The sequence below is a fragment of the Hemitrygon akajei genome, chromosome 1 (assembly GCF_048418815.1).
Source record: "Hemitrygon akajei chromosome 1, sHemAka1.3, whole genome shotgun sequence".
Lineage (NCBI taxonomy): Eukaryota > Metazoa > Chordata > Chondrichthyes > Myliobatiformes > Dasyatidae > Hemitrygon > Hemitrygon akajei.
The window spans coordinates 27,173,663-27,187,479 of NC_133124.1; the positions used below are offsets into that span (position 1 = coordinate 27,173,663).

The 13,817-nt window shown below is 38.6% G+C and overlaps 1 protein-coding gene across 3 annotated transcripts in view; it reads right to left on the reverse strand.

The window, feature by feature from the left end:
* The window catches only part of zc2hc1a (zinc finger, C2HC-type containing 1A), a 67,744-nt gene that overhangs the window by 34,343 nt on the left and 19,584 nt on the right, over window positions 1-13,817 (reverse strand). For all 3 annotated transcript variants that reach the window (XM_073040047.1, XM_073040037.1, XM_073040056.1), the window contains 2 exons: window positions 9,283-9,350; window positions 1,477-1,593 (listed from right to left, as the gene is read on the reverse strand). In XM_073040047.1, the coding sequence (XP_072896148.1) occupies window positions 1,477-1,593; window positions 9,283-9,350 (185 nt within the window). The remainder of the gene's footprint in view (window positions 1-1,476; window positions 1,594-9,282; window positions 9,351-13,817) is intronic.

A 13,817-nucleotide genomic window follows, 5' to 3' on the forward strand; every position in this document is an offset into this window, starting at 1 on the left:
TTTTGTATAAGGTAGAGTTCATGGGTTTTATGAACCATTCAGAAATCTCATGACAGGGGAAGAAGCTAGTTTAATATCCCAAATCAATTTCTCAAAAAGCACTTATTCATAATGTTTGCAAAAAACTTATTTGCAGAAGCAGTCATGAAACAGTAATAAGATTATGGCACAAAGCCAATTAGCTAAACACTAACTGACTGAAACAACCCATTAGTTTTTATTCCTTCCCATTAGGCTACAAATCATCCCAACAATCTTTATTCATTCCCCTTTTGAGTTATTATTAAAATCACTTCAACTGCACATCAGGTGACACATTCCAGGAAAGTAAAAATACACTCCAAGTAGGTAAAATTTGCTTAGGATTGTTCTGCTCCAACTCTTCTCTGGTCCTTTCATAACAAATACCTTTACTCTTTGGTTACTGACCTTGCTGGTTTCCTACACTACCCAAACTTCTCAACTCTACACATATTCCTCAGTGTTATCATTTTGGAAGATCTGTACTGGGTCCAGCACGCAAGTGCCATTACAAAGAAAGCATGGCAGCGCCTCTACTTTCTTAAAGGTTTATTAAGCTGCAGCATGTCATCTAAAAATTTGACAAACTTCTACAGATGTGTGGTGAAGAGTATATTGACTGGTTGCATCACAGCCTGGTATGGAAAAACCAATGCCCTCGTACAGAGAAGCCTACAAAATGTAGTGGATGTGGCCCAGTCCTTCATGGGTAAAACCCTTTCCACCACTGAGCACATTTATATGTAGTGCTGTCGCAGGAAAGCGGCATCCAACATCAAGGACCCCTACCATCCAGGCCGTTCTCCCTTCTCACTACTGCCATTAGTAAGGCGACCTTACTTAGACCTACATCACAGGTGCAGGAACAGTTATTACCTTTCAACCACCAGATTCTTGAACTAGAGGGGAAAACTTCACTCACCTCATCATGGAACTGTCCCCATAACCTATGGAAATACTTTTAAGGACTCTTCATCTCACGCTTTGATATTTATTGCTTATTTATTATTATTTTTTTTCCTCTTTTTTTTGTATTTGCTTTTTGCTGTTTATGTTTTGCACACTGGTTGCTATCCACCCTGTTGGGTGCAGACTTCCATTGATTCTATTGTGTTCCTTTTATTTACTGTGATTACATGCAAGAAAATGAATCTCAGGATTATATATGATGACACACCTGTACTTTCATAATAAATTTACTTTGAATGTTGGTAGCGTTTTCGGCCAGAAGTAAATAAAAATTTTCAATTGAGCATATGACTTAACTACATTCTGCAATGTTTCCCTGAAAAATTAATATATTCTATTATCTGCTCTTCATGACACAATCTGGAGGTTTCACTACATGATCATGGAAAATTGTCAATTCAGCTGAAATAAAAACAATATTGCTTTTTTGTGATAGAAATAAATAATACCTTACTTCTAAAGTTTTATAAACTGTTGTCTACCTACCCTGGGCTTTAGAGGCTTTAGGGTGGGAATATCAGTTCCTTCAGCTCTCTGTCTACTGGAGTCAAAGGTCTTCCTCTTCTTGTTAGCATTTTTTTGACAGATGGGTTCATGCTTTAACTGCAAACAAAATTATTAGTGTCATTAGTGCAGATATCTTCATAATTAACATCACAGCTTGCATAATTGGATTGCACTGAAAAAGTCCAAGCAATTTTCTTCCTGGTGGAAAATCTAATGGGAAATATTGTGAATGGAAAATATCACTAGTTTCCATGGTCTCATCAGTGAGACAAAGCACAGACTAGGCAACCACTTTGTCCACCATGGCCTTCTCTTGGTTGACAGCCACTTTAATTCATCTCTGCATTTCCACACCAACCTGTCTCTCCTCAGCCTCTTTGACTGCCAGGGTAAGGCTACACACCAACTACAAACTGTAGAAGACAGCACCTCATATTCCACCTGGACAGTCTACAATGCAATGGTTATGAACACTGAAATCTCCCATTTCAGATAAACTGCTTCCCCTCTTTTCTCTCTTCTCTGGGTCTACCCAGTTCTTCCTGTACCCACCATAGATTCCTGGTTTCTTTCCCTTTCACCACCACTCCACCTCTGCCCATCCATTCCTCCCACTAGGTCTCCTCTCCCTAGTGTTCCAATCTGCCCACCCTACTTTTCTTATGTGCTTCCATGTTCCATCTTCCTTTCTTACCAATTCATTTGGCCTTAAGACATCTTGTGTGCATTGATTAGTCACCTCCAGCTATCACTACCCAGCTTCTGCTGCTAGTTCAACTCTGTCCTCCTCCACCTGCCTGACAGATCCATATATCACTTGTCAGCTCTTGCTCTATGCCTTCCCCTCACCCCTTTATACTGGCCATCACTACAACTCGACACAAATGAAGGATAGCAACCAAAAATGTCAATTAATTCCCCTCCATTGATGCTGCCTAACCCCAAATTCCTCCAGCTTCTTGTTTCTTTCTTTAGTGTTTGGAACAAAGGAAGGTAATAGTGATAGTACAACTCATGTATTCAGTGTAACTCGATATACACAGATTTAAAACACAAGTTCACTCTCCGAATAAAGTGACTCAACTCCATGATCAATCCGGCTTTGATGTGGCAATTTTTACTGCCTGCATTCATTTGTATTCTCTACAAAAATAACAACATGGTACCAAACTAGTCCCAATAGATATTAGCTTTATCATGTTTGCACAGTTTGGACAAAGATAACTCAAACTGAATTCTTGTAGGACAGCAGGCAGAGTTTTTCCCATTAACCCAGCTGGTTTCAAACCCAGAGCCAAAAATATTGTTAACTAATGGCCTATCAGAATGTGCCAAATGGAATATAGTCACAGCCTCTTAAGTAGTTTATTTCTAGCATTCCATTGAACAAAACCTTTATCTAACATATAGTGCCTTGAAAAAGTATTCAGACCTCACAAATATTTTCACATTTTACTATCTCATTTTCTAAATTTAAAATATATTTGAGGATTGAGCAAATCTACATAACATAGTGCATCATATCAAATCAATAGAAAAGTTCCAAAACCTGTCAGTAATTTGCTAAAAATTAAAAAACAAAATTGAGGCCAAAAAAGTATTAATCTTTTCATAATTACGATGCTAACTTTCCCCAGGTGCAATATACAGATTGACCTTCACTAATCCGGCACCATTGGGACCTGTGGAGCGCTGGATTATTGAAAATGCTGAATTACAGAAGGATCACATTAAGCATAGCTATCTGCCTCATCATACCTTAAAAATATCATGTAAATCAGTACAAGCTAGATAATAACGGAACAGAAATATTAAATGAGTAGCAAGTGAAATTTTAATAAAGTAATATACTATACAGGCACAGATAAAATAAGGGGTACAGGTAAATGTACAGGAATTAACTTATACAGAACAGTTGAGCACTTCCGCTTCTAAGGTGAGACGTTTAATATACCTTCAGGCAAAGTTACATGTCTGCAAGTGTGGGGTTGTCAGGATCATCAACATCTTCATCTTGAAAAAAAAGTGAAGCATCAGGAACTGGTGCTGAAACTGACACAAAGGAGGTCTTCTATATGCCACATTTCACATGACCGACGTGGCCGGGGACTCGGTGCTGGGCTCTTCCCTCTTCATTTGCAGTTACTGAGGGAATCCTTGTTAGGTTCTTTTCCCCCCGCTTAGTAATATGCTTAAATTCAGGTCGCCATGTCTGATCTGAGGTCATAGGCAGAACAGAATGGAGCGCTGGCCGGGCCACGCCGGAGGGCAGCGCACGACTGCCAGCAGGTGAGTGAGAAGGTGGACCGACCCAGCGTGCGCCAGCTCCCCCACCGCTGGCAGGTGAGATGGGCGGGTGCCGGGCGGCCGCGCCTCACGCATATGATATTAATAAATGCAGGAAAACAAGCAGGAATCGCCTATCTGTGCTTACAAGAATGTGCCAACACGTGAACAGATCTAGCGCAACCAAAACAATGCACAGCAGATTGGTACGGTGGCCCAGGAAATTTGAAATTACAGTTGCACGGAAAATTTGAAATCAGTGCCGGATTATAGAAGGAACTGGATTACAGGTAGTCGGATTAGTGAAGGTTGACTGTATTACCTCACCAACTCTCCCAATGTGTTGATGTAGAAAATTGGAGGATCACCTGTTTTCTTTTTTTTTGTTAATTTTTTTTATTGAAGTTCATCATCAAACAAACATTTCCATAAGATGTATTTCAGACATTGTACATATATACCATATAATCATATATGTCACAAATCTCCACATAGTCTTTATCTGAGGTATACACTTAGAGAAAAGAGTGGAGAGCAAAAACAAGCAAAAAGGAAAAAACTATTTACAAGTAGGGAGTGATCTTTTCTTTTACAACATATTCATTGATTTGTGAGAATAAAATCAGGCCTATGAGGCATTATGTAGTTAAACCATTTTTCCCAGTATGAATCAAATTGTTCCAGCTTATGATTAACAGATGCTGTTATCTTCTCCATTTTGAAAATGTCCATTGTAATTTCCATCCATGCATTTAAAGTTGGGCTCTCCTGTGATAACTATTTCCTAGTAAGAGTCTTTTTACCAGCCACCAACAGTATATTCATTAAATATTTATCTCTTTTCAACCATTCTTGATGTATATATCCAAAATACATGGTCTTACTCTCTAAGGGTATTTCACATTTAAAGATGTCTTGGAGGGCATTGTGTATCCCCCTCCAGTCGTCTTTGATAACAGGGCAGTCCCAAAAAAGTATGATAATGATTTGCATTTTGATTTCCACAATTTCTCCAGCAAACAGGAAGGTTACTATCATAATGGGATTTCTGAGAGGGTGTAATAAAATATCTTACCAAGTTTTTCCATCCAAACTCCCTCCATTTCTATGAACTGGTACACTTCCATTGATACCTCCATATTATTGTCCATTTTTCCTCAGATATAATTATCCCTCCTTCCTTCTCCCATTTTGTTTTAATATATGAAGTCAAATGTGTTTTAAGATTTGACAACCCCTTTTACATGCTTGAAATGATTCTACTACCATTATCTGAATTATATGCTTTTCTAAAAAGCTCTATCAAGCATGCATTTGCCTTGGTTACATTTTTAAGCGTCTTATTAATATATTGTCGCATCTGTAAATACCAATAAAAATCTTGTTTTTCTAATGTGTTTCTCTTTAAGCATTTCAAAACTGAACAGTGTTCCTTCTTTCATTATGTTGCAAAGAACATAATTCCTTTAGCTGTCCAGTCCTTAAATCTAGCATCCAATTTATTTGGTGTAAAATCCAAGTCACATGCACACCATTTAAGAATTGCAATATCTCCCTCTAGATTATATTCTTTTATAGTAGGTTTCCATATTTTAAAGAGTCAATTTCACCCATGGGTTATCAATAGTACTTATGTATCTTTTTAGGTTGTTATCAGCCAAAATTGCTTGTATGGGGATGGGAAGTACCCGCTCCTCAATGTTATTCCATTGAGCGTCATATGATGGGTTGTACCAACATATCACAGCTCTCAACTGTGCTGCAAAATAATAATCTCTAAGAGAAGGTAGACCCCATCCCTCTTTTTCCTTTGCTAATTGCAAAGTTTTGAGATGAACTCTAGGCCTTTTATCCTGCCAAATATACCTTGGTAACATCTTGTTCCATTCATTGAATTGATTTTGATTACGGTAATCTCTATTGGTAGGGTCTGAAAGAGATATAATAGTCTGGGCAGTTTTTTTCATTTTAATAGACTCAATCCTTGAACTGAGACTGAAAAAAGGAATCAGGTTTCATCTTGCATATCTTCCTTAATTTTTTTTATATATAAAAAGGCTGATAATTACATTCTGATAATTTTGCCAAATCTTTTGGCATAATGATGCCCAAATATTTGAAAGACTGTTTGCCATGCCCAGGGATATCTACTTTCAATTTCTCTTGGTGGGCTATAGTAATATGAAAGTAATTGGGTTTTATCTATGTTGATTTTGCATCCTGATAATTGACCATATTGTTCAAAGAATTGCATCAATCTAGGTAAAGAGTATGTTGGTTGCCCTAGATAGATCAAAATGTCATCTGCGTAACAAGCCAATTTATGCTCTGTCCCTTTAATAGTAATTCCCCTGATATCTTCATGTTGTCTGATGTATTGAGCTAATGGTTCCAGATATAATGCGAAGAGTAGCGGTGACCATGCACAACCCTGTCTCGTGCCCCTTTCTAGGGCAAGACTATTTGATAAATATCCATTGATTTTAATCCTAGCAGTAGGGTTGTCATATAGCATCTGAATAGTTTTAATAATTGTGGCATTTGATTCGGTTAATTGTAATTTTCTTTACAGAGTTTTACATAGATTTGGTTTCCAGGATCATCTGTTTTCAATGAATTCATAACCCCTCTCTCTGTAAGGTCCAACAGTATTGTGGATTTTCAACAGACAAAACCAAAATGAAGACAAAAGAGCATTCAAAACAAGCCAGGGAAATGATAATACAGAAACATAAATCTGGAGAAGGGTACAAGACCATCTCAATGGCATTGAACATACCTTGGACCTCAGTCCATCATGAAAAATTGGAAAAAATATGAAACCACAGTCACACTGCCTAGGTCAGGGCACCCTTCTAAACTTATTTGCTGGAAACGAATAGCACTTGTAAGAGAGGCTACTGTGACACCAAGTCACTCTGAGTGAGCTGCATAAGTTAGTGGCTGCAACTGGAGATGAAGTTCATGGCTCCACAATCTCTAAGAACTCTAATACAAAAAGGTATTATGAAGAATGGCAAGGAAGAAGCCCTAGCTTTAAAAGAAAGCATATCCTTGCTGCCTGTAAAAACTTAGTAAAGCATCACTTAAAAGATACCGTAACAATGAGAAAGAAGGTCTTGTGGTTTGTCGAATTAAAGTGGAACTTTTTGGTCTCAACACCAAGCAGCACATGTTATACTGCGCATCAGCCAGGTAACACCAACCCTACTGCAAAGTATGGTGGAGGTAGCATCATGCTATGAGGATGCTTTTCAGTAGCAGGGACTGGAAATATGATCAGGATTGATGTGAAGATGAATGCTGCTAACCACACAGAGAATCATGAATAAAGATCTGCTAGCCCTTGCCATAAAGCTTAAAGTGGGGAGGAAGTTCATTTTTTCAGCAGGATAATGACCCAAAGCACACTGGAAGAGCAACCACGGAGTGCCTTCAAATGAACAAAATTGATGTCCTTGAGTAGCAAGTCAGAGTCCTGACCTTAACCCGATCAAAAATCTCTTGGAAGACCTCAAGATTGCTGATCCGCCCTTCCCCAACTAACCTGGCCCAGCTTGAGCAATTTTGCAAGGAGGAAAAGCAAATCTTGCTCCATTGCATTGTGCAAAGCTACAAGAGACTTATCTAAAACGACTACTGGTTGTAATATTTGTGAGAGGTGGTTCCAATAAATACTGAGCTTAAGTACCAAGTACTGAGGTGAATACTTTTTAACTGCTGACATTTCAGTTTTTGAATTTTTAGATTTTTATGCTTTACAATTTTCCTTGCTCTTTGGATTCTACTATGATTAAAGGGGCATGTGATTCACAAATAAAAATTCTCTATTAAATTGATCAAAATCCCTTACAATACTTTTTATGTGAACAAAGAGTTGGAGCTGCATCTTTTTGCAAGGACCTGTGTACTGCTATCTGTTTCAGTGTTCAGTGATGTATTTACCAGTAATATTGGATACTACAAAACTATTGCCATTTTTGCATTACAGTCTAGGCACTTAAAAATTATTAATGTAAGTCTGACAGTGGTGTCTGAAAAGAGGATGCTGTCCAAGCTGTATGCCATCTTGGACAATGACTCCCATCCCATCCATAATGTACTGGTTAGGCACAGGAGTACATTCAGCCAGAGACTCATTCCACCGAGATGTAACACTGAGCAGCATAGGAAGTCATTCCTGCCTGTGGCCATCAAACTTTACAACTCCTCCCTCGGAGTGTCAGACACCCTGAGCCAATAGGCTGGTCCTGGACTTATTTCCACTTGGAATAATTTACTTATTATTATTTTAATTATTTATGGTTTTATGTTGCTATATTTCTACACTATCCTTGGTTGGCGCAGCTGTAACGAAACCCAATTTCCCTCAGGATCAATAAAGTATGTCTGTCTGTCTGTATCTTGAAATCAGAACAGCCAAGTTGAAAAAGAAAGTTTAATATTACATAAAAATCCTTACAAAAGCCTTTCACAGTCATACACGTGAAGTTGGCCGAATTAGCTGGACAAGTCATCACTATGATATATTTTGTATTATCTGAGCATCATCTCACTGCATAAAATTCACCTAAATGTTTTTTATCACTTTATAAATAAACACATACATTTTAGATTGAACATGAAAAATACATTACAAATGCTTAAATTACAGTGGATTCCAGTTAATTGGGTCACATCACGACCAGTCCATTTTGACCAGTTAAGTGGCTGCCCCAAATAGCGCAAGTTTCAAGGAAATAGTTAAAAAGGTATATTAAAAAAAAAAGACAAACTGAGCAACAAATTATGTATTTAAATGAAATACAGAACAAATTAGTAGTATGAAACTGTGCATTAGTCCCTAATAGTTATCAATAGCAGAATTCATGCAGTGTATGTAATGAATAAAATTAGTACAGACAACTAGTGCAGACAAATCAGTACAGACAACTAATGGTCTGCCTTCATACAATGTTATCAGCAATTACATCCTCCAAATCTTCACCTTCATTGTAAAATTTAGATGACAGTCAATACCCTCAAACTCTTCATAGTTCTTAACTGGCTGAAGTAGTGAAATTGTTCCATTTTCACCTCTGGCCATTTCAGGCACCTCCAAGCTCGAAACCACAGTGAGCAAAACAGTTTGGAATTGTCTTACTGCTTATTTCTCACCTGCTATCAGTGACATAAATCACTGCTTTTGAACACAAAAACATACAACTGATGCTATTTTAAAAACTGTTTGCCCTAAGCACAGTGTAGTATCTAACCGCCACACAAACTGACACTAGTTAGAACCTGTTGGGCAACAGTCACCTGCCCAAATTAAGTGGCATAGTGTCCCAAATAAGCAGTTGCCACAATGAATCAATGGCCCAATTAATCGGAATCCACTGTATTTATCATATCCAATTAACAATTCATAGTCTCAAAGGAGCTGAATTATCTGACAACACAATAATCATGAAGGAATAGTAAAGAATACAAGGAAATTCATATGATATTGTAACTCACCCGGGCTGCTGCCAAAAAAGTTCTTCCACAAATTCTGCAAGGTATCAAATTACTTTCAACCTTTCCACCTTTAAAATCAGAAAACCAACATTAAACTACAAGAAACTAATTATCTATAAAAGCAAACTATTAAATTAACCCCAGTCTTCTATCTCCTAAATGGTTTTTGTATGTTTTCCCAAAAATCATGTTAATTTCAAGACCAATTAAAATTTGTGATTTTATTATCTTTCAAATGGAAAGCATAATTCAGGGTTTAACAAACCTTTCTTACAACGGAATCACAACAAAGACAAACTTAATAAGGTGACTATAATATTCTGCCGATATTATGTACTTATGATAAATGATTCTACCATATTGTGATATTTAGATTAATCTACCTCAACTATGCTATGAACTATCAAAAGATGCACAAAATGTGGTCAGCAGGTATGTTTCAAACACAAGCAACTGCAGTTACTGGCCACAAAAGAGTCCTTAACTCATTCCTGATTATCGGAATCCAAGCAGTTCCCCTCCACAAACACTCGTCTGCCTGGCCGAACTTATTCTTACCTTGAACAACTTTGCTTTCGTCTCAAATCACTTCCTACAAATTAAAGGACACTCACCTTAATTGGCTATCTGAAACAATGCCTGCTACAAACTTTCATTCCCTAATTCCTTTTTCATTACCATGGAGAACTTGTCAATTTTATCACCTTCACTACTAACTTTCAACCCACTCTTGAATTCACTTGGATATCGTCTCTCCCTTTTTCTAGATTTCTCCAATTTCATCTCAGGAGACAAATTATCCACTGACATTTACTATAAACCTATTAGCCCCTATAGCTATCCAGATTGCACTCCTTTCCAGCCTGTCCTTCTAAGGATGTCATCTCTTTCTCACAGATCTTCCGCTTCTGCCCCCATCTACTCTCAATGTGAGACATTGCATTCCAACATATCTAAAATGCCTTTTTCATGAAAAATGGTTTTCCTTTTACTGTCATTGATAGAGAATGCTCTCACATTCCCTGTTTCAATAAGGTTCTTCTCTCTCCCCCCCCCCACCTTCCTCCAAACAAAACAGAGACACAGTTCCCTTTTCACCCCACTAGTCTCCGCATCCAGCCCATCATTCTTCCACCAGCTGTAACACAATCCCAATGCAAGACAATATCTTCTCCCCACTCCCTCTGCCTTCTGCAGGGACTCCTCCTTCTGTGGGTTTTTCAATCTCAGGTTACTCTCCCTTCTGGTGTGTTAACCTCCCCTCCACCCTCTGCTACTTTTGACCCTTTTCCTAGATACTCTCCCCCACCTCCCCCACCCCCCCAGCTCTCCATTATTAATTTTCATTCCCCTCCACCATTCTCCTTTGGTTTCCATCCACCTGTTATCTATATATTTAACTCATCAGCATCCAGCCTCCAGTTCTTGGTCCTTTCCCCAAAAGACTCTTGTTATTTATCAAATCACAATGGTAGCCTTTCTGTTCCTGCTTACCATCCTCCTAGCTGACTCCACCTTCACCTTCACTTGCCCCCAGCTGGCTACGTCTGCATTTTTTTAAAAACCTGCTTCTCTCTGTTTATTTACTTGCCTCCATCTCTCAGCTCTACCCTTCCCATTCCTGGTTTGATCTAGCTGCCATGCTCTTCGGTCCATCAATCACCTACTAGCCCTCACCTCACCACGCCTTCTCTGCTCTTTCTTCCCCACTCTTACCGGTAGTCCTAATGCATGGTTTTGATCTGAAATGCTGACTCTTCCTCTCCCACCCACCCTCACCCATGCAGATATTGTTTGACTTGCTGAGTTCATTCAGCATATTGTTGTTCCAGATGCTAACCTTTGCAGTGCCATGTTTTCTGTTTTTCTGTTATTCAACATATAATCCTGAGAATCTCACAATTAAATCCACCTGTAACTCACTCTTGATTAACTAGTATTCAATATAAAAACTTTCAGAATCCCTCAATTAGACTTGGCTTGTAAGGCATTCTTAAATGTCTTACATTCTATATATAATTACCACAGACCTTTAACTGAATGCCAGTCTCAGTCCTGGCTATCAGTTATTTTTAAAATACAGTGCATATGAAAAGTATTCACCCCCCTTGAAAGTTTTCATGTTTTATTGTTTTACAACATTGAATCACAGTGGATTTAATTTGGATTTTTTGACACTAATCAACAGAAAGAGACTTCTGTGTCAAAATGAAAACATCTCTACAAAGTGATCTAAATTATTACAAATATAAAACACAAAATAATTGATTGCACAAGTATTCACTCCCTTTAATATGACACAACAAATCATCACCACTACAGCCAACTGGTTATAGAAGTCAAATAATTAGATAAATGGAGATCTGTATTTGGAGATCTGTGCACAGTCAAGGCGTCTCAATGAAAATACACCTGCACTGGAAGGTCCAACTGCTGGCGGACCAATATCCGGGCAAAAACTGTATCATAAAGACAAAAGAACACTCCAAGCAAATCCACAAAAAAAGGTTATTGAAAAGCACAAGTCAGGAGATGGATACAAGAAAATTTCCAAGCCATCAAATATCCCTTAGAGTACAATAAAGTCAATTATCACAAAATGGAAAGGATATGGCCGAGCTGTAAACCTGCCTAGAGAAGGCCATCCTCAAACACTGAGTGACCAAGCAAGAAGGGGACTAGTGAGAGAGGCTACCTAGAGACTTATAACAACTCTGAAGAAGTTATAAGCTTCAGTGGCAGAGATGGGAAAGACTGCGCATTCAACAACTGTTGCCAAGGTGCTTCACCTGTTGCAGCTTTATGTAAGAAGTCAAAGAGAGTCACTGTTGAAAAAACTCACATGAAATCTTGGCCAGTTTGCCAGAAGGCAGGTGGGAGGCTCTGAAGTCAGCTGGAAGAAGGCGCTATGGTCTGATGAAACCAAAATTGAGTCTTTTGGTCATCAGACACAATTCTATGTTTGGCATAAGCCAAACACCACACATCATCAAAAACACATAATCCCTTCTGTATAGCATGGTGATAAGCTGCATCATGCTGTGGGGTTGCTTCACTGCAGCAGGCCCTGGAAGGCTTGTGAAGGGTGAAATCAATGTAGTAAAATACTGAATGCAGGGAAATTCTGGAGGAAACTTTGATGCAGTGCGCAAGAAAACTGCAACTTGGGAGAAAATTTGTTTTCCAGCAAGACAATGACCCCAAACATAAAGCCAAAGGTACACAGGAATGGCTTAAAAACAATAAAGTTAATATTCTGGAGTGGCCAAGTCAGAGACCAGATCTCAATCCAATTGAGAATTTGTGGCTGGATTTGAAAAGGGCTGTTTACTCTTGATTCCTTTGCAAGCTGACAGAGCTTGAGCAGTTTTGTCAAGAACGGGGAAAAATTGCAGTGTCCAGATGTGCAAAGCTGATAGAGACCCATCCACACAGACTCAAGGCTGTAATTGCTGTGAAAAGTGCATCTACAAGATACTGGCTTGAATGGGGTGAATACTTAAATCAACTATTTTGTGTTTTATATTTGTAATTAATTTAGATCACTTTGTAGAGATCTGTTTTCACTTTTTCTGTTGAACAATGCCATAAAAGCCAAATTAAAGTGAATGTTGTAAAACAATAAAACATGAAAACTTCCAATGGGGGGGCGGGGGGGAGGTGAATACCTTTTATAGGCACTGTAATTCCACTCAAATTTTCACTCACTCTCATTTGTCAAATTGTAACTAAACAGCCCAACTCCTCGAAAATTTCCTGTATTTTGTGTTACATTGTCTGTGCTTCACTTTCAGGATATCATGTCAAGTAGCTTTATCCTAAACTTGGGTTGCTTTTGGCAACACTGTTGGTTTTTCCATGTTACTGTTTCATGAATCATGTTATCATTTACTGTAATCAGAATTGAGATAGCATTTTAACTGTTGTGGGGGCTCGTTCGGGATCGATTTCGTTGGATGCTGTGTGATTGCCTTGAGCATTGATCCAGTGCATTGTGTACTTAAGCCTGTGTTCAACTATTGTCCAGTAAAGTGATCAAGATTCATGGTTATGGACGCTGTAGGGATTGAGCGGTGGTGCAAATCATTACGGATCACTACACCAGATAAGCGTATGCCTTCCCTACTAAGGAACAGAGGGCATCCATCATGGCCAAAGTGTTATGGGAGAAGCATTTCATTTATTATGGCCTCCCTAGGTGGATACATAGCAACCAAGAACTGGATTTCAAGAGTAGGCTCGTACAGGAGATATTGAGCATGTTTGGAGTCCAGAAGTCAAGGACTACGCCTTATTGGTCACAGGATGATCCCCAGTCCGAAAGGTTCAATCAGACCTTGCTAGATATGCTCAGAACCTTGGACATCAGTAAAAAGAACATGTGGAGCTAACATACTGGACATCTGGTCCACTGCTACAACTGTAGACAGCATAATGCTACTGGGTACTCGTATTATCTGATGTTCAGGCACAAGTGAAGTTACCCGTTGACCTCTGTTTTGGGACTGGTGGGGAAGATCTACAACAGAAGACTT